Source organism: Zootermopsis nevadensis, unplaced genomic scaffold (genome assembly GCF_977971745.1).
Source record: "Zootermopsis nevadensis isolate Lab colony 2312 unplaced genomic scaffold, Znev_1.0 Znev_ptg000012l, whole genome shotgun sequence".
NCBI lineage: Eukaryota > Metazoa > Arthropoda > Insecta > Blattodea > Termopsidae > Zootermopsis > Zootermopsis nevadensis.
Window position 1 is genome coordinate 6,082,005 of NW_028259144.1, and position 18,364 is coordinate 6,100,368.

The 18,364-nt window shown below is 39.0% G+C and overlaps 1 protein-coding gene across 4 annotated transcripts; it reads left to right on the forward strand.

The window, feature by feature from the left end:
• Positions 1-496: 496 nt before the first annotated feature.
• On the forward strand, positions 497-14,810 carry rin (ras GTPase-activating protein-binding protein 2). Of its 4 annotated transcripts, none has more exons than XM_022069836.2 (11): positions 497-660; positions 1,211-1,419; positions 6,128-6,311; positions 6,394-6,510; positions 7,097-7,201; positions 8,309-8,912; positions 9,793-9,917; positions 10,722-10,902; positions 11,068-11,189; positions 11,663-11,809; positions 12,946-14,810. In XM_022069836.2, exons 2-11 carry the CDS (start codon positions 1,322-1,324, stop codon positions 13,216-13,218), a joined length of 1,956 nt encoding a protein of 651 aa, XP_021925528.1. In that variant the 5' UTR covers positions 497-660; positions 1,211-1,321; the 3' UTR covers positions 13,219-14,810. The 4 variants fall into 4 exon arrangements, with proteins under 4 accessions (XP_021925528.1, XP_021925531.1, XP_021925529.1 ...); XM_022069839.2 differs by having other exon boundaries at positions 11,083-11,189; XM_022069837.2 differs by lacking the exon at positions 497-660 and adding an exon at positions 700-865.
• The last annotated feature ends 3,554 nt before the right edge of the window (positions 14,811-18,364 follow it).

Below are 18,364 nucleotides of genomic sequence, written 5' to 3' on the forward strand. Positions count from 1 at the left end.
TGTGCTATCAGGAACGCAAGGAATATTTCTGAGGGTTCATTGTAAATTACAGTCCACGAGTATTTAATTGCTGGCTCATATATGAAGCTCCTTACTTAAGGTGATGGTTATATTTGGTAAGTAATGTACTGCTTGACCAAGGCTATTGCGCATCTTGTGCGACAGAGATAGGTTACGTATGGACCAATGGTGGAATAATGATTAGTTGCGGAAAACGCGATCCACCATAAATGTGATTTTAAGATATCCGAGTTTGAACCCAGTCTTCGTGGTGGGCAACCAGCGACTAAGCCGCCCGATTCATAGCATGATCTATAAAATTTAATGTCCGTAACTTTCATTAGTTACGAGAATATTTTTCTGCGGCTAATGATGTTCAACTGTTTAAGAAATTGGCTTTCTGGACATCCGGGGGTCACATAACTTATGTCAGGGTCTTTTTAATCTCAAACCGGGATCTCGTATTTTACGATACGAGACTTGTTCTTGCGCATCTATTGTGCGCAAGTTTGTTTTGACACCAGAGTGCGTGTAGTTCTCAATAAAATCTTGTATATTATTATTAATATATTTGTGATTTAATTATTTATATAAAACTGAATATTTTTCGTTGTATTTAAGACTTTTGTTTCCTTCCAGAAAACGCAACAAGTTTCGTTGGTAAGTATGATAAGAAAGGGTTTAAAAATATAGTGCTACACCCGTGAGTGAAGTTCTTGTGGGGTGGGTTTGTTGCTATGTTGTGAGAAAATATAATTTTATGTGTTAAGATAGTGTTAGAGTAGCGCTTTAGACACATTATTCGAGTATTTGAATTCTTTCGGGTATTGAGATCCTGTATTATATTATATCCGCAAGAAGTCAGGTAAGTTCTACACAATATTTGCCCGCCAACTGCCGTCCATGCTTTTGTAGTCTAATCATGTGTTCCATTGTTCATATTTAGTTGAATTAAACAGTTCTAGTAATAGGGTTAGTCCAGCCTAGACGGGAATAGTAAATGTCTTTACAACCAGAACATAACTCGTATTGATGGCCAGCCTAATGTCTGTCTAATTCTATGTATATCTGTGGGTTAACCTCCAATAAATTGTCTTTTGTAAGCAGGGAGTGTAAGTTGCTGATAATTGTACAGATAACTGTAGACTAAACCAAGTGATATGCATATTTTCCTAATATGGCCTTAATTTATACTGTGTTTCTATTTCAGGTGTTAATTTGCAGCGTATACACCATCAATCAGTCTTATATTCTTTAAACAGCCTTCTTTTAACTTTTTTTATCTCTTTCATTGTCGGAAGCACAAGTAAGTAATTAGGAAATGGTCATGGAAGCCCCCCCAAGTCCCCAATGTGTAGGTCGGGAGTTTGTGAGACAGTACTACACTTTACTGAATCAAGCACCAGCACATCTTCACAGGTATGAAAAATATGTTTCATATAATTCCATGTATTAGATTGTAACTAATCAGTTGTTTTGGACAACTTGGAAAGAAATCAGGAAGTTCATTGTGGTAAAGCTATAATATAGCTGAAGTTATTTTTGGTTGGGATATAAGTAAAACGTAACATGTATTTTACTCTATATTTTCAGAATGATTTTTATTGTGTATGCAGTTCCATACACTTACTAAATAAATTACAATTTAGAAGTTTTATATATATATATATACACACACACACACACACACACACACACATTGGGATTTGCCTTAGGCATATTGTTGCCAGCTGGTGACCTGCAATTTACAACAGTAATTTGTAATGACATTGTTTGAATTTTTTAATTCTTGTGGCCAATAATATATGAGGGCCTATGCTTCATTTACGAGCAAAAAGGATTGGCGTTACATTACCAAGTGTTTGATTTCATGACCTGATAAAGTAGAAATTGTTTGAGTATATCCGTACAGATGTACATTCAGATTACAGAACTTAATGTCCTGGTTGTGTCCTATATTTTATTTTGTCATGTACATGTTAGCTGGTTCAGCATTCATCTTGTAGTGGTTATTTGTTTGGGTGGAACAGCTTATATCAGTATGTTGTATATGTTGATATTAATGTTTATTAGTGGGTTTTGTTGTAGAAATGGAGTTTGTATGTTCTTTAACATATGTTATTTGTATTTTTTTAACTCTTTCATTGCGCATTCAGATTCTGCAAATAAGAGTTTTACGAGTGTCATCTGCAGTCTGTCTACATCTGAAAGAAGCCATGGCTCTTACTTAACAACATGGTACAGCTTGATACTACTTGAAAGACTAAGCTGTATCTTGCAGGAAGATTATATTTAATATAACCAAATGCTTCTACTTCTTGTTAATAAATACCCTGCCTTTCATGGAAAAAGATTGCTGCATAATTGCAAGATCCACAGGGCAGAGCCGGCGTAGCTCAGTCAGTATAGTGACTAGCTATGGGCTGGACGACCGGGGTTCGATCCCCGACGGGGGCAGAGGATTTTCCTCTAGCCTCTGCGTCCAGATCGGCTCTGGGGCCCGCCCAGCCTCCTCTACAATGGGTACCAGGGTCCTTTCCCGGGGATAAAGCCGCCCGGGGCGTGATGCTGACCACTCACCCCCATCTAGTGCCGAGGTGAAGGAAGAGAGGAGCTATACCTCCACTCACCCCAAACGCCTACATGGCGCATAGCGGGACAAACTTTACTTTTATTTTAGTATTATAAGTATATAGTCATGCAGAATTCATCTTAAGAACTTAATTATTTACATTTTAGTTTGAAAATGTTCTTCCTTGAAAATGCTGTAGTTCACAGTAGTCACCATATTTAGAGAGCAGTCTTATAGTTCATGTTTCACTTACACCATTTGATTTCATTTGTTGGAAGCATATACTTCTTTGCATAAATACTGACAAAGAATTCCCAACAAAACTATGTGTGTTTGATGAGGGTAGCTTAACTTAAAAATAAATGTGTGTTTGGCACAGAGAATATAAAAACATAAGAAAGGTTTGTTTGGGTTTAGTACTAAAGGGTAAAGATTCACCATTCTTCAGTCAGACTCCAGTGTGTCATCTATATTCTGACAGTTTATAAACTAAACAAGCAAACAAGATGGGCATCATCTAGTAATTTGGAGTGTCGTTTTATGATTTAATTTCAGAAAAGGAATGTGCCGTTCTCAGTTTATATATTACTCCAGAATTCTCTTAAGCTTATCAGTCGTATTTTCCGGCATCAAGTTTCATTTTTGCTATTTCAGTTCACATATATACCTTCAAGTTTTCATTAGTAAAATGTGACATAGTTATTCATTAAGTTCTACAGTTACTAACAGCGATAGTCACTGCCAAATATTGTCATTAACAATATATGTTTCCAGATATCTGGCAACAGTTTTTATCATACAAAATGGCAGTGTACAAAAAAATTTATGTGGGCCACTCATAGAGAATCCCTGGTATAAGGCATGGGTCATGATTTCACAAGCACTCAGTTTGTGGATTTGAATCTCACTCAAGGCATAGATTTATGTGCCGTTCTCAAAAGGCCTTTTAAATGAATGAGACCCCTTCCCCAAGTCAAGGAGTTATAATAAACATCTAATAGAAATGTTAAAATTTTTTTTTGGACTTAATCTATCATCTTTATATAAAATTACAATATTTTGGAAGTTGGATATTACTTTGGTCATCAGGTGAAAGGAAGGGCAGAAAAACGTATCTGTTGGGCTCTTTGGTTGTACTAGTCTTAAACTTGGTTGATGGACAAAGTCAGAACAATTTAACATAACCTAACATAATCAGAAACATACAGAGTTCTGCTATTCTAACGAAGGTTTTGGGAATCTAGAAATTCTTGCGCAGATGTCACCTAGGAGCTGTAAGCACCCTTAAGAAGAAGGAAGAGAATAAATTGATTAAGAATGTCTACAGAAATAGCAAAGTTGGCTGAGACATTGTTAAATACTGTTTAAGATGCTTGCTGTGGCTGTAATTGCACTATGCGGGTCAGTATGTTGTTTTGTTTCACTGTGATGTCCGTAGCTATTCTTCAAGGCAACTAAGAGTGATTCTGATGGTTTTTCTCATTTTCACCGTGTATATGTTGGAATAATGCCTTAAACTAAACCATGTTTTGTGTTTTTGTGACTGTATTATTCATATTAAATCCACACATCTTTTGTTCTGTGATAAGCGATAATCACAGTTGAACGAAAAATCTTTGATTTGTCGATTAATTACCTCCCACTGTACTTTTTATTCCTCTACAGATGTTGAGCTGTAAATTAGTAACTGGCATGAGTATAAGTGCTTTTGTTGATGTGACATGAATTTATGAATGCTGGTGTGCAGGAAGAAGATAAGAGTGAAATGCAGTTTGCTGATTGTATTTATTTGACACTGCTAATGATCCATCACATTAACTTTGTTTTCACATGTGTCAGATGCCAAGGTCTGCTTATAATGGTGAACCACCTCACCACTGTGCAAATAAGTTGTATTAAATTGTATGTCGACATGTAAGGGATGTTATGTCTTGAGTGTCATTGTGCCTTATGCTGGCATCGCCCTCAGTGGACTAGTGGTTAGCATGCTTGCCCTGGACCCAAGGTTCTTGGGTTCAAACCCAGCTGAGGTTGATGGATTTTTAAGGGTGACAAAAATCCGTAGCACAATTTCCTTCGGAGGGAAGTAAAGCTGGTGGTCCCATGTCATAGATTTACGGCATGTAAAAGAACCGTACAAGCATGAACGAGATGTTTTCATCAGCATAATTTCATTGACCATTTCTCACCCAAGTCTCCTGATTCATTGCTAGATGGCAGCTGAATCAGGTTTGAGTATAAATTGTGTAGAGTTACTACTCTCACTGAGCCGGGATAGCTCAGTCAGTATAGTGACTAGCTACGGGCTGGACGACCGGGGTTCGATCCCCGACGGGGGCAGAGGATTTTTCCTCTAGCCTCTGCGTCCAGACCGGCTCTGGGGCCCACCCAGCCTCCTCTACAATGGGTACCGGGGTCCTTTCCCGGGGGTAAAGCCGGCCGGGGCGTGATGCTGACCACTCACCCCCATCTAGTGCCGAGGTCAAGGAAGAGAGGAGCTATACCTCCACTCCCCCCAAGCGCCTACATGGCGTATAGTGGGACAAACTTTACTTTTACTCTCACTAGCACGGAACATCCATTGGGCGTTGCCGGACACAGAAATAAATAAATGAATAACCTTATACTGGTGTTAAGCAATTACAACATTGTGAGGGGGGGGTCTGTTTCTGTTGTCGAGAAGTGTCTGGCAAGTACAAATCATTTGTGACTGGTGCACTGAGCGAGTATTTCTTGGCCCCTGAATATTGGCATTTATGTAGAATGTGATGTTTGTCTGCTGAATCATTGAGGAAAAAGTGAAATATTCTGTCTTTCATTTCATTCACAGCCACACAGATCATAGATCATTTTGCCCAGAGAAATCAGACACATCTTTTGTAGTTACATCTTCTACACATGATGATGAAAGGGACAAATTTCCATAATTACCGTGGCATTTAAACTGTTCCCATGTTTACATCTTATGTGTGGTTTAGTTGGCTGTTTGTCACAGTAGCAGACTGCTAAACCATGAATCCCAAGAATTAAGTCCAACCAGCAGGCCCATAGTATAAAAATTGATATCCCCTATGGATTTTTGTTGGAGTGTCTGAGATAGTTGGAAGAACACCGTTACAGAGAAGTGTGCTATAAAATTACTGGTGTTTAGTAAAAATTGGTTGTCTTAACATGGTTGCAAAGAGGAAAGTGTCTGCCCCTGCTGGAAAATTAATCCTGGTGAAAGAACAAGCTCCTGCCATCTGCTGGCAAGATTCTATATTATTGAGTGGGTACTTGTATTAGGAAAGCATATACTAATAAAAAACAGTGTGCAGTACATTTCACTACTGTTAAGATGTACAGAATTAACTTGATTTAAATGTCAAAATTATGGTTTGTTGGTCTCTTGAGGTCCTCTGTTCAAAAATGGTATCTTCATGTTTTCAAGATTAGTAAACATTGACTTCAGTGAAATAGTCTGTAATAACAACATTGGTGTTAAGAATTTTTTGCAGATACTAACTTTATATTTGTTTTTGTTTGTTGATGGCAAATATGTTGTCCATGTTTCAGATTTTACAACAATAATTCATCATTTGTTCATGGTGGTCTGGACGCCCCAAACCGTGAGACGAAGCCTGTCGTCGGTCAGAAACAAATTCATCAGAAGATTCAACAGCTGAATTTTCGAGATTGCCACGCCAAGATCAGCCAAGTTGATTCACAGGCCACCTTGGGTGATGGGGTTGTAGTGCAGGTAAAGTTCGTACGATTTGCGCGTGTAATTTGGAGGAAGGTGATTAATGTTAATTTTGTTCTAATGCATTTGTTTATATTAGGTTACAGGAGAATTATCAAATAGTGGACAACCCATGCGTCGGTTTACCCAAACATTTGTACTGGCTGCTCAGTCTCCGAAGAAATACTACGTTCATAATGACATCTTTCGTTACCAGGTACAGTTTCATATACTTTGTCATATTTTATATTTGACCCCAGTCGTCCAGTCCGTAGCCAGTCACTATACTGACTGAGGTGCGCCGGCTCATATTCCTACACCTATGGCATTATAATTGTATTTCACAGTTGTGTTATTTGACATGATAAATAAGTGCTTAATGCATTGTAATTCAAAGATGATGTCACTATTTGTTGAATGGTATTTTAACTGTGGGGGTCTGCAGTGGCCACGCGGTCTGAGGCGTGGGCCTTGTGCCGCTTCGTCACTGGGACCGTGGGTTCGAATCCCACTCAAGCCATTGATGTCTGTCCGCGTTTTTCTGTGTTGTGCTGCCCTGTATACAGGTAGAGGCCTTGCGACGGGCCGATCCCTCGTCCAAGGAGTCTTACCGATTGTCTGTAGATCGAACCAATGAAAAGTTGGGACCCGCAGTGCTCAGGCACTTGAAGAACGGGTCGTTCCCAGTATCCCAGTATTTTAAATGTGATTTTGTTCTTGATCTTGGTAGTTTTGTTGTCAGTCCTACATTCTTGATGGTGTGCCTATTGTTTGCTGACTGCATGTTGCACTCTTTTGTTCAGGACATGATTTTCAGTGATGAAGAAGTTGAACAAGATTCTGGACGCTCTGAAGCCGAAGAAGATGCAGAACCAGAGCATTCCCCAACTGCTGATGCCATTCCTCCTGTAAGTTTGAAATATGGATTTCTCTTAGCATACAATTAATTTTGTAATTGGTATACTGCAGCTACCGTTTCTGAGTTTAGTGTACGTATACATATCTAGCAGAGATGGTCTTTGAAATTTTGTGTTATCACATCTGCTGACAGTTTATCAGAATTTAGTATTGCCGTATGATTTCTTTACTGAGCAAGAGGTAAACTGTGCAAATAATGTGGCATTTTGCAGACTGGTGTTTATACCTCTAAACCACACCGGAATATAGTTATAGTCTTTTCAGTTGCCATGTTTTACTTGAGTAGCGAAATTGCCGCATGACTCCACTGAGTTTACATCCCATGTGTGAGTGGGCTTTTGATGTTTCACAGGGCATAGTTTAAGAAGCACCGCCATAAAATAATCTTACTGTTGTCATGGATTGGGTATTGTACAGTCTATACTATTCTCATAATCGCTTTTCCAATGTATCCATTGTTATCCTCTTACTTCCTTTTCAACAAGGTTTGTAATTCTTCTTCAACTGTCCTGATGCATTGTAACTACGTGCAGCTGAGGATTTTAATATTTTGACTTTTCCTGATTCTGTTCTTTTGTCTATACATTTGTTACGCAATCATATTATTTGGCTTTACTGATCTCTTGTAAGGTAAAGCTGTCTGGCTACACACCATGGAAGCACTTGGGAGGAGAGAGTGTAACTCCTACTCATTCTTGGCCTTGGTACTAGATGGGGATGAGTGGTCAGCATCATACTTCGGCTGAACTTTACCCCCAGGGGTTGGACCCTTGGTACCAGTTGGATAGGAGGCTGGGTTGACCTCGTAGCTGGTTTAGATGCAGAGGCTAGAAGAACGATCATTTTCCCCTGCTGATTATTGAATCCCAGTAGTCCAGTTTGTAGTCTGATGCTATACTGACTGAGCTACCCTGGCTTTTCTGTTTTCTTGTTCACCCTCCAGATGTAGTCTGTATTTTATAAACTTTGCTGGCTCTTCAAGTATATTTTGTTTTTTATGATTGTTGTAATGTTTAGTATGCATTACGAGTCCAATTATGTTATTGTCTAAACACACTGAAATCAACAGTGTTGTAATTATAAATGACTTGTTCAAGAGCCAACAGCTGGCCCCGCAGCAAACAATGGCGTACTACAATAATGCCAACACGCCCATTAACAACACTGCTGCGGTAGCAAGTGGCATGGTGACTCAACAACCCTCACAACCACAGCCTCAACAACAACAGCAACCACCTCAGCTGACTGCTGCTGCTCTAACCCAACATCAGCAGATGGCACCACCACCTTCAGTGGTACCTGCTCCACTTGTGGCAACTGCCATTGTCAATGGTACAGTTCATCCTGAAGAAGTAATTTCGGCTCCAATTCCTATTGCTGTGATGCCATCGCCTGTGACTGTTGCTCCCAGCATTCCACAGCAGGTAGCGATTATTCCAACGCAGACTCCTATACCCAACCTGCAGCCTATTCCTCAGGCACAGATACCGATGCAGCAAGCGACTGCACCGGGTATTGTCACTTCGCCAGGACTTCCCGCTGTGATCAAGTCTGAAGAAGAGGAAGTGGAGCAGGATAATGTTGCTGAGGATGACAATGAAGAGGAACAAGAGGGAAATGATGATCATGATGTTGCAGGTGAAGAAGAGGAGAAAACAGCCCAACAAGAAATTGAGGATACCCATCATCATAGTGAATCAGGTGAGATATTACGTGCTAATAGAATGCACTTAAGTATATAGACCAGGGGTCATCAATCTTTTTATACCTACCGCCCACTTTTGTATCTTTGTTGATGGTAATATTTCCTTACCGCCCACTGGTGCTGCACATACTGCCCACCACCATGAAAGAGGTACAGCTCGAAGACTGAGTGATGGCCGGTGGTAAGACCCACCCTCTTTATGCACACTAAACTCGTGCCTTTGGCTACGGAGCTCATTCGTTGCTTCCTCGTCCACGAGTATACTTCGAGAAGTGTCCGGTGAATTATTATCTATATTCAAAGTTTAGAGATGGAATTCAAAAGTAAATTGCAAAAGCATATTTTAAAAATTTAAACTTGCGAAGTTGTTAGCAATGTATTCGATATATGGAGGAAGAACAAAATTTGTAACGGACAAAAAACCCCACCGCCCACCATGAAAGCTAGTGGGCAGTAGGGACCAGGTTGACGACCCCTGATATAGACAGAGAAATAAACACAGGCTACTGGCACTTCCACCATAGTTGGTTATCCTGTAAAAGTCTCTTCCATTCTTATTTAAATTGTGTTTTATTACATAATTTATTTTCTGTAACAATTTCATTGGTGTTGTATTAATTGAATTTGAGGTATACACTTTCCCATCATGATAAAATGTCCCATAATCTTTTCCTGTGTCAAAGTAGCCACAAAAATAGTTTATTGAAATAGGGCGTGGTCATCTACTTAATTTTCTTTTATGTTACTAATTAGTTGCCCTCATTATTAGTGCTATATAAGCTTTTCTGTTATGATATTGATATGGTGATAGTCTTCCCTGTAACATAGATGTTGCAGCCTGTAATGTTTTCACACAAAACTTCACACGCATTTTAGTTTTGAACGAGCCCAAAACTTACGCAACGTTGGTGAAGTCTGGTGGAACTGGAGTGGGGATAGGATCACTAAGCTCTACATTGTCAACAAGCCCAAATGCTCCTGCAAAACCTACAACGTCACCGGTGAGTCATTATGTACCTTATTAATGTCTGAAGTTATTTTAATGTTAGTAGCTTCTGTGTTGTTGCTGTGCATCCAAGTGAAAATTACCTGAAATAAGACATTAGCAAAATATTTGACCAATCTGATTCATTTAATGTATCGTGGAGTGATTGCCACATACAAATTACATTACAGGGGAATGTGAAGCTCAACGAAGACAAGTGGTGCAGAGAGAGCGACATTTATGTGCAAATAGCATCTGATTCATGCATGTAGTAAATGAATTCTTTACATATCAATTCTTTGAAGCCATTTGGCTCATGAGGGCATGTAACTAGATGTGCAGAAGTGCCCAAAAGTAGGCCGCCATTGTTTGTGTTGGTACCAATGATAAAATATTTGTGGATCCTTACTCTCACATCCCCTATACACATCTATGATATTGTGATTTGATACAAAAGAAACTTTATGAGCCGGGATAGCTCAGTCAGTATAGTGACTAGCTATGGGCTGGACGGCTGGGGTTCGATCTCCGACGGGGGTAGAGGACTTTTCCTCCAGCCTCTGCGTCCAGACCGGCTCTGGGGCCCACCCAGCCTCTACAATGGGTACCGGGGTCCTCTCCCGGGGGTAAAGCCGGCCGGGGCATGATGCCGACCACTCCCCCCATCTAGTGCCTAGGTCAAGAAAGCGAAGAGCTATACCTCCACTCACACCAAGCGCCTTTACGGCACATAGTGGAACAAACTTTACTTTACTTTACTTTACAAAAGAAACTTTGCCTTTATTTTTAAGAAATTTTGGAAGTATGATGCATCTTTCAGCCTCCACTTGGGCCCCGTACCAGCATCGATGCAAGGGACTCTATGCATGTATCTGGAGGGCCAGGGTCTATGGGATCAGGCCAACGAGGCTCCAGGGGCGGAACTAGAGGACCTAGCATCCGAGGTATGGTCAGGAATGAGCGTGGTGGATCTGGAAGGGGAAGTTTCAATGATGATAATGGTGAGTTTATCTTCAGATTATGGTTTTAAACTGCTATAACTGTAACTGACTGGTCTGTTCTTTAAATCTCATTGTAAATTTTAGTTACACATTTCCCATTTTATGAATATAAATTGACGGGAGGGTTGCTTTGTCTTGTGAAAGAATGGATTCCGTTCTCAACAGGAAGTATTGGTGGAGATGGCGACCGACGACGCATGGGACCCAACATGATGCAACAGTACCCAGACAGCCAGCAGTTGTTCATGGGAAACCTCCCACTTCATGCTACCGAAGATGATTTGAAGGTAAATTTTTGCTCATACCTGAGCAAGGTGACTTCTTTCTATTGCCAGGATTTCTCGGTACACATAAAACACATTAATTGTGGCCTTAACGAAGCACGTTACTGAATGAATAAATGACATACGCAGTTGAGTTTCTGTCCAAACCTGTACAGACTTTACATAGTATAAGTACAAACATACACGTCATCCAGTATGTTTCACTCCAAATGTGTTAATAGAACATATTAAACTGTGGTCCATAGTAACTTGTTCTCTACACCAAGTGGGTTATTCGTGCCTGCCTTATTTTGTTCGCATAACTCTAATTGGATATGATTCATGCCACTTCCTCATATGTGAAAGTGTTATGAGATACTCATTTTTAATTGTCGATTATTTTTTCTTCAGTTGATCGTGTATTCTTTGTTAATATTACTAAAAAAACACGTTCATTGAATTGTGGATTCTGAGAAACAGGTATTTTTGTGTTGTAGGACTTGTTTGGCAAGTTTGGTCACATCATTGATCTCCGTATTCACAGCAAATCGAATAATAAAGGTGTACCTGGAAACAGAGTTCCAAACTATGGTTTCATTACATTTGAAGATGCAAACACTGTTCAACAGGTTCTTAATAGCAGGGTAAGTTATTATATGGTAAATTCTGTTAGATTGGCAACAAAATTAAGTCCCCGTACACAAATGATCCAGACGTGTGGGTGCAGTGAAAGGCCATAATGTTGTCCAGAAGGCAGACTGAAACTTTTTTATGCAGTTTTAGCCATTCAGCACTCATCTAAGGTTACGAAGTGTCCCACATAATCTGTTGTCATGTTACTTGAACTTTCTGAATTTTGATATACCAGGCTGGTAATTTAAATTCTCTTTATACGTTATTGGTATGATTCAGTATCAGAAGCATTGCATGAGTGTTTAATTTTACTGTGTTCTGCTGCATTTGGCATATGGGATTATAAGCTGCAAGAGGAGAAATGTAGTGTAACAGATCTTTGTAGTACGTTGCTTAAGAATAGATTAAACATTCTGCTATTGTAAGATTTTTTAAAATTTAATTACACTTTGTGTTGCATATAAATGTTATATAAGAAAGTACTGGTGAAGAGAGTATTTTGTTGTGCTGTGAATAAATTTGTAAGAAGTTGAAACTTCTGTAGGTGAACACAGTGGGTGCCAGTCATGGCGTGGGGAGTAACAGTTGTGCAAAATAAAGAAAAGCCGATTTTCCTGTACTCTAAATTACAAGAAGTATGTTTGTTGCGTGTCGTCTTCGGTGGACTAGTGGTTAGCGTGCTCGCCACTGGACCCAAGGTTTGCGGTTTCAAACCCGGCCAAGGTTGATGGATTTTTGAGGGTGATAAAAATCTGTAGCACGACTTCCTTCAGAGGGGAAGTAAAGCTGGCGGTCCCATGTAGATTTACGGCAAGTAAAAGAACGTTATGAGCATGAATGAGATGTTTCGTAAGCAAAATTCAGCTGCCATTTCTCACCCATGTCTCTTCTGATTCTCTACTTGATGGCTCTAGCAGACAAAATCAGGATTGAGTAGAAATTGTGCAGAGGCCGTGGGCTGGTCACACACTACTCACAAATGCGCACTTCAAAGACTAAGAAACCTCCGAAAGGAGGCGGCCAAGACCCACACTGGGTTGTAGAGCCACAGGAAGATGTGTGTTGTGTGACACGATATGCATGTTTAAGATACCGATGTAGTAACTCATTCTTAGCAAATTAATAACAAATTGTTGGTATATTTCAGCCATTCTACTTTCCACAAGAAAATGGGCAGAAGCTGAATGTGGAGGAGAAGAAGGCCCGCGGCCGTCAGTCAATGGATGGTGGCCGTATGGGTTCCGGGGGCGATGCTGTGATGGGGCGTCCTTCTCCCAGTGGCCTGGGTGGGCCTCGTGCAGTTCCAGGAATGATGAGGGGAGGGACAGGTATGGGCCACCACCGTGGAGGAGGCCGTGGAAGTTTTACCCGAGAAGGGCGTGGAGGAGGAATGAACCGGGGTGCCTATGCACGGCGTTAACAAACCCCCAGACCCCGCATTGTTTTGATAACTTTAGTCCCTACTGAGAAATGTGTGTGTTTACAAAAATGAAGCGCGCAATTCCTCAGTTTAAACACGAAATAATATACATGTTCATTATTACCAATGCAGGGAGTTGTCTTATGAACATTCTTATTAAAATCATTCATTAATTGAATAATGATTATTTGCAAGTAAAAAGATGTTTGAAAATGAAATTGCGCGCATTTGCCATTATCACAATCTTCATAATCCAGTATAATGCAACACAAGACTTGAAGAGAAACGGGTTTCCTTTATACATCTATAATCTCTTCCCCTTTAAAATTAAGTTTGGGATGCCAAGAAATTGTGGGAATGAGGTTTTCACTACTGTTATCTGTTTGAACACTGTTCCGTTGCTTGAGTGTTTGAAATCCCTTTCCACCATTCTAAATGTGGTTCCAGTCATGGGAGATTTGGAATTAGTCTTAAATTTAAAGGGGAACAGAATAATCACAAACTGGGAGGAAAGCCTTGTCCGTGATTGTAGGAGGTGGTTGACGTGGAGAGGGAAATAATGCTAGCTTGCTAGCTGGACAGCAGATTTCAAATCACACAGTGCATGAGAATGTTTGAATGTTGGTGCTGTCAATATTTTTTCTTCCTTTCTTTTCATTATTATTATTATTATATAGGCATGAAAAGAATGTGGGGGAGGAGATGTTTAGTTTTTCCTGTGTCTCATGATTAACAAGTGTAATGATTGACTTCTTAAACTGGATTTCAAGCAGTGAACATTTACATGTGACGGGGGTAACAGAAATCTCTCTCAACGCCTAACCAAATCTTTAAAAGTAGCATCACTTGATGTTCAGATATCTTAACTTATTATTACTTTATCTGCAGGGTTTTAGGTGGCTTTTTGTTTTCTTTGTTGTTGGAGTTGTGGAGAGATTTTTTGTGAGTGACGTGTCATGATTCGTGGACAAGAATTTGTGTGAAGTTGGAACTAAAATGACTTTTTAAAGATAAAAGAAAAAAATGTGTTTTGTGCAAGGAGTATTTGGACGGTATAAGCAATTCAGAGTGGAGTTTTTTTTCTTGCGAACCGAAACCAGTTCAGTGCTGCAGTTGTTAACTTGGTGAGTCTTGTAGTGTACATTTTTGTTACTGTTGTTTTCCTCCAACTTGAGAATTGGTTGTTTTTTGTGTGTTATTCTTTTTAAATCATCTACATAACATCCCCCTCTGGCCATCATGCAATCAGTAGTATTCCCTGTGATAACTTAAAATAATAATAATTATAATAATAAAATGCTTCCTTTTTTAAGTTAACTTGATGTATGTTCATTTTTTTTAGAAGTTGAATGTTACTATTTGAATATGTATCCATTTTTTCTGGAATTGCTCTTTAAGTGCCAGAACGTCATTCCTTTAAGAGATGAAGCTGACAGAAAGAACTGTTGTACAATTTTCCACTAGTCAATACATAAAAATAACTCGACATTCGTACAGTATTAAGAAATATTGTTTCATTGCAAGGGAAATTTAATTACACATTATAATGGGAAAGAAAGTGGTTGCATAACAAACAAGCCATGAGATGATTATTATGTTGTGTGAATTATGAAACCTTTTCAAATTCCTAGTATTCCTTGCACATTCCCTAAACTTGGCTGGAGTCGTACAAGGAGCATTGATACTCCATGCTTCTTGTACAATCCAAATACATATTCCTGACGTTGCTTTTTACCATTTATCATTAATAATGCACCAGCTTAGAATCATGACATATTCTCCCAGTCTTGTATGATTTGAGGTTTTCACAGCAATGAGTATGAAGAGTTCTGTCTTCTGGGTTGTTGCGCTGTGTAGTATGGTCGATGTAAACCAACGTTTCAGAGGTCATACTGCCTCCGTCATCAGGATGACGGAGACAGCATGGACCTCTGAAACGTTGGTAAACATCTACCATACTACACAACGCAACAACCCAGAAGACAGAAATCTTCTCCCAGTCTTCCTTTAAATCCTATACTAATATAGGAGATTTCAGTAAACATGATAAACGATGCCAAAGAAATTCATGTCGTAAGATGCGAGGCTTTCCAGTAACTACTGACTGATTTTGTCTATATGATATTGGAATTTCATACATTAATACTAAATCTAGAAATTTCGTAACTGGGTGTGGCCTAGAACTTAGTTGCCCATCATATTAAATACCTGAATTTGTGAGGTTAGAAGGAAGTGTGCTGGGTGCAAGTAACAAAATTCCCGTGTTCCTTATCATTACCTTGAGATTACTTTGAAGTGGGGTCGAAGCTTAATGTCGAAACTGCCCCTTGATCATATTAAGTTTCGTAATATATACTACATTAATTTCAAGAGTACATTTTTCAAATGTATTCATCTGGGGAGAAGTGATGATGTGATATTTTTTATGAATTTCTTTGTGCACTTTAACTGCTGATCAGAAGAAAAGAAATGTCTGTATGCTGTTTGGGTAAGTAAGAGTGTAATTTGAAATGACATGATGCATACAGGAAATTGGTAATTGGAAACTGAATCTCATGTAGGTAGTCAGGGTTTTACTTGGAAAGCTAAACTATGTTATGTGTTTACGGGAATACATAGTAGAGCGTTGATTATCCAAGGTAATTGGAAAGCATTTTAATCTATAAACGAGTGTATCGTGGCAGGATGCATTTAACACATTGTACCGTAAACCAGCCTTTAATAAAATGTGTCCTCTCAAAAAGCATTTAGTGAATTGTATTGGAAGCGATTACAAACTAACTTCTTTGTTAACCTTCAGATGGATGAAATTCTGTGATATCTTCACTGCCTAACCAATGTTTGGATGATAAATGTTCTGCTGTATTCAAAGTTTTTGTTTTATGTGTTTAAGACTTACTCATGTTTCACACAGAAAAAAGTAAATGATGGTGCCCAAAATTTTAAATTCAATTATAAACCTGTTTCTTGATGTCTGTACTGATATGAAAGTAAATTCCAACATGTGCAGATTTTGTTAACATGGTTTTGTTTTTATAGGAAGGTAATGTATATATGTACTTCGATAGAGTTAAGTAGATGTCAGCATTCATAATCTTGGACGAAGACTTCAGGAAAGCTTTGTCATCTTTTAACATCATCAGGAAGATGCTATGTTCTATTTTCAACCAAATTTAGAAGCATCAGACATAAATTCTTTGGTAAAAGTTCATAATTGTTATGTTAATTGTAGGAAGTGTAATAGCAGAGCATGAGAGTGTATGGAACTTTGATTCCAAAGTCCAAGAAGGTTAGTTAAATTAAACAACTGCTCTGTGATTAAATCAACCTTAAGATAACTTTTTATTAATTGTAATGTGTTATCAATGCCCAACATCGTTTTGAACAATCGATATGAAATTATTGCTCTGAGCATTAGAAATTTCAAAATGGTTGAAAGTGGTGTAACTTGGGAAGCTTTTCCAGACCCATATTCAAATTAATTTTATTCGCATAGAATTTACCTGTGCCTTGTGCAAGACCATTCATTTCTGAGTATTGTACAGATATAACAAAGTTCAGTTTTTCATTTGACCCGTGTTATTCAAAGAATGTTCCGATCTTTAGTTTACGTGTAACGGATGGACATAGAAGCTATGTTGTCCTTGTTAACATAAATTTCATGTTAAAAGGTCCCTCATCATCTTTGTATGGCATTCTTGGGTTGCAGATGGACATGGCCTCTGGATTTGGATGGTAAGTGCAAATATATTGAAGAGGTAGTTACATGCAGCTGACAAGGGTTGGTTAAGTGGAAGGCTATGTGGTGGGAAAAGTAAGGTGAGGTTATGTGCGTGGAGTAATCACATACACATGAATCAACTTGAGAATGGATTAATATACGAGATACGAAAAATTTACAATTTTTGTTTATATCACAGTTTCTATGACAACTTTACATAAGAGCATAAATGTAATACGTATAATATATTCATTTTTAGCTTATTCAGATACACATGACAGTTCAATTTTTTATCCAACATTTGTCAACACCTTTTCTCACCATGGTAGGGCTAAGAACTGTGTAGTGAAAAGCTAGCATGATATAAAATATTCCATAGGCAATCTGTGGCTCCTGCGAACACTAATGAACTTTCGATTCTGTAAATGAATATTTTCAATCAAATAACGCACCCATATGATTAAATATTTTCAATCATACGGGTGCGTCATTTTCTCAATGATTCTGCACCATGGAGTTTGTTAATAGAAGCAGAAATTTGCCTTCAGCTACTAAACCATTCTCTTAGAAACGCCCAGAAGACCATATCAAAGTCCAGAAACTGTAGAAGTGAGAGTATCATATAATGAAAAATCGCTGATATTGAAATAAGCAGGCTTTTGTTTCAAGCGTAATCCTTGCTTCTCACAGCATGATGTTTATTCCAAAGTGCACGTCATACGTGATATACTTCACTCAGCACAATCAACACGCAAGCACTAGGCACTGTCATATATGCAAACACTTGACAACCCCACCAGATATTTATGTCTGAACGGCTTTGTGTTTAACTCGGATTTGCGTTCAGTAGACACCGTGAAAGCCGCGTTCAGAGCCTCCGTGGCCAAAGCGTTTGCCCCTATCAGGTACTAAGGCTGAGCTTTAACTTGAAGCCCCCAATACGCCTTCTTTCATTGGAGCTGAAAACGCGTTGTTGAATAACCTAAGAATCAGTCAATATTCTTGAAATCACTTTTTAACATTTTGGGTTGTTAAAATTCGATAACCGGGGTGCTTAAGAGAATATTTGGGCCCAAGGATGAAGTTATATGAGACTGGCGAAAACTACATTATGAAGAGCTTATTCGTCACCAGATGTTGTTATAGAATGATCAAATCAAAGAGTATGCGATGAGCGGGGCATGCAGCACGAATAGAGGAGGTGAGAAATGTTAACAAGATTATGGTTGGAAAGCCAGAAGATAAGACCACTCGAAAGACCTCGTCACAGATGGGAAAATAATATCCAATGATTTTTAGGGTTGGAGGCTATGGATTGGAATAATCTGGCTCAGGATAGTGATCGCCGTGCTCTTGCAAGAGTGATGAAATTTCGGGTTTCTTGACTACCTGAGCGACTATCAGCTTCTCAAGGACTCTGCTCCA

What these genes read in the sequence shown, in the direction of transcription:
- rin (XM_022069836.2), top strand. Translation starts at nt 1,322, where the DNA reads ATGGTCATGGAAGCCCCCCCAAGTCCCCAATGTGTAGGTCGGGAGTTT. An exon ending in AAGTTTCAATGATGATAATG is followed by an intron (nt 10,903 to 11,067) that starts GTGAGTTTATCT and finishes CGTTCTCAACAG; the next exon opens with GAAGTATTGGTGGAGATGGC. An exon ending in AACAGGTTCTTAATAGCAGG is followed by an intron (nt 11,810 to 12,945) that starts GTAAGTTATTAT and finishes GGTATATTTCAG; the next exon opens with CCATTCTACTTTCCACAAGA.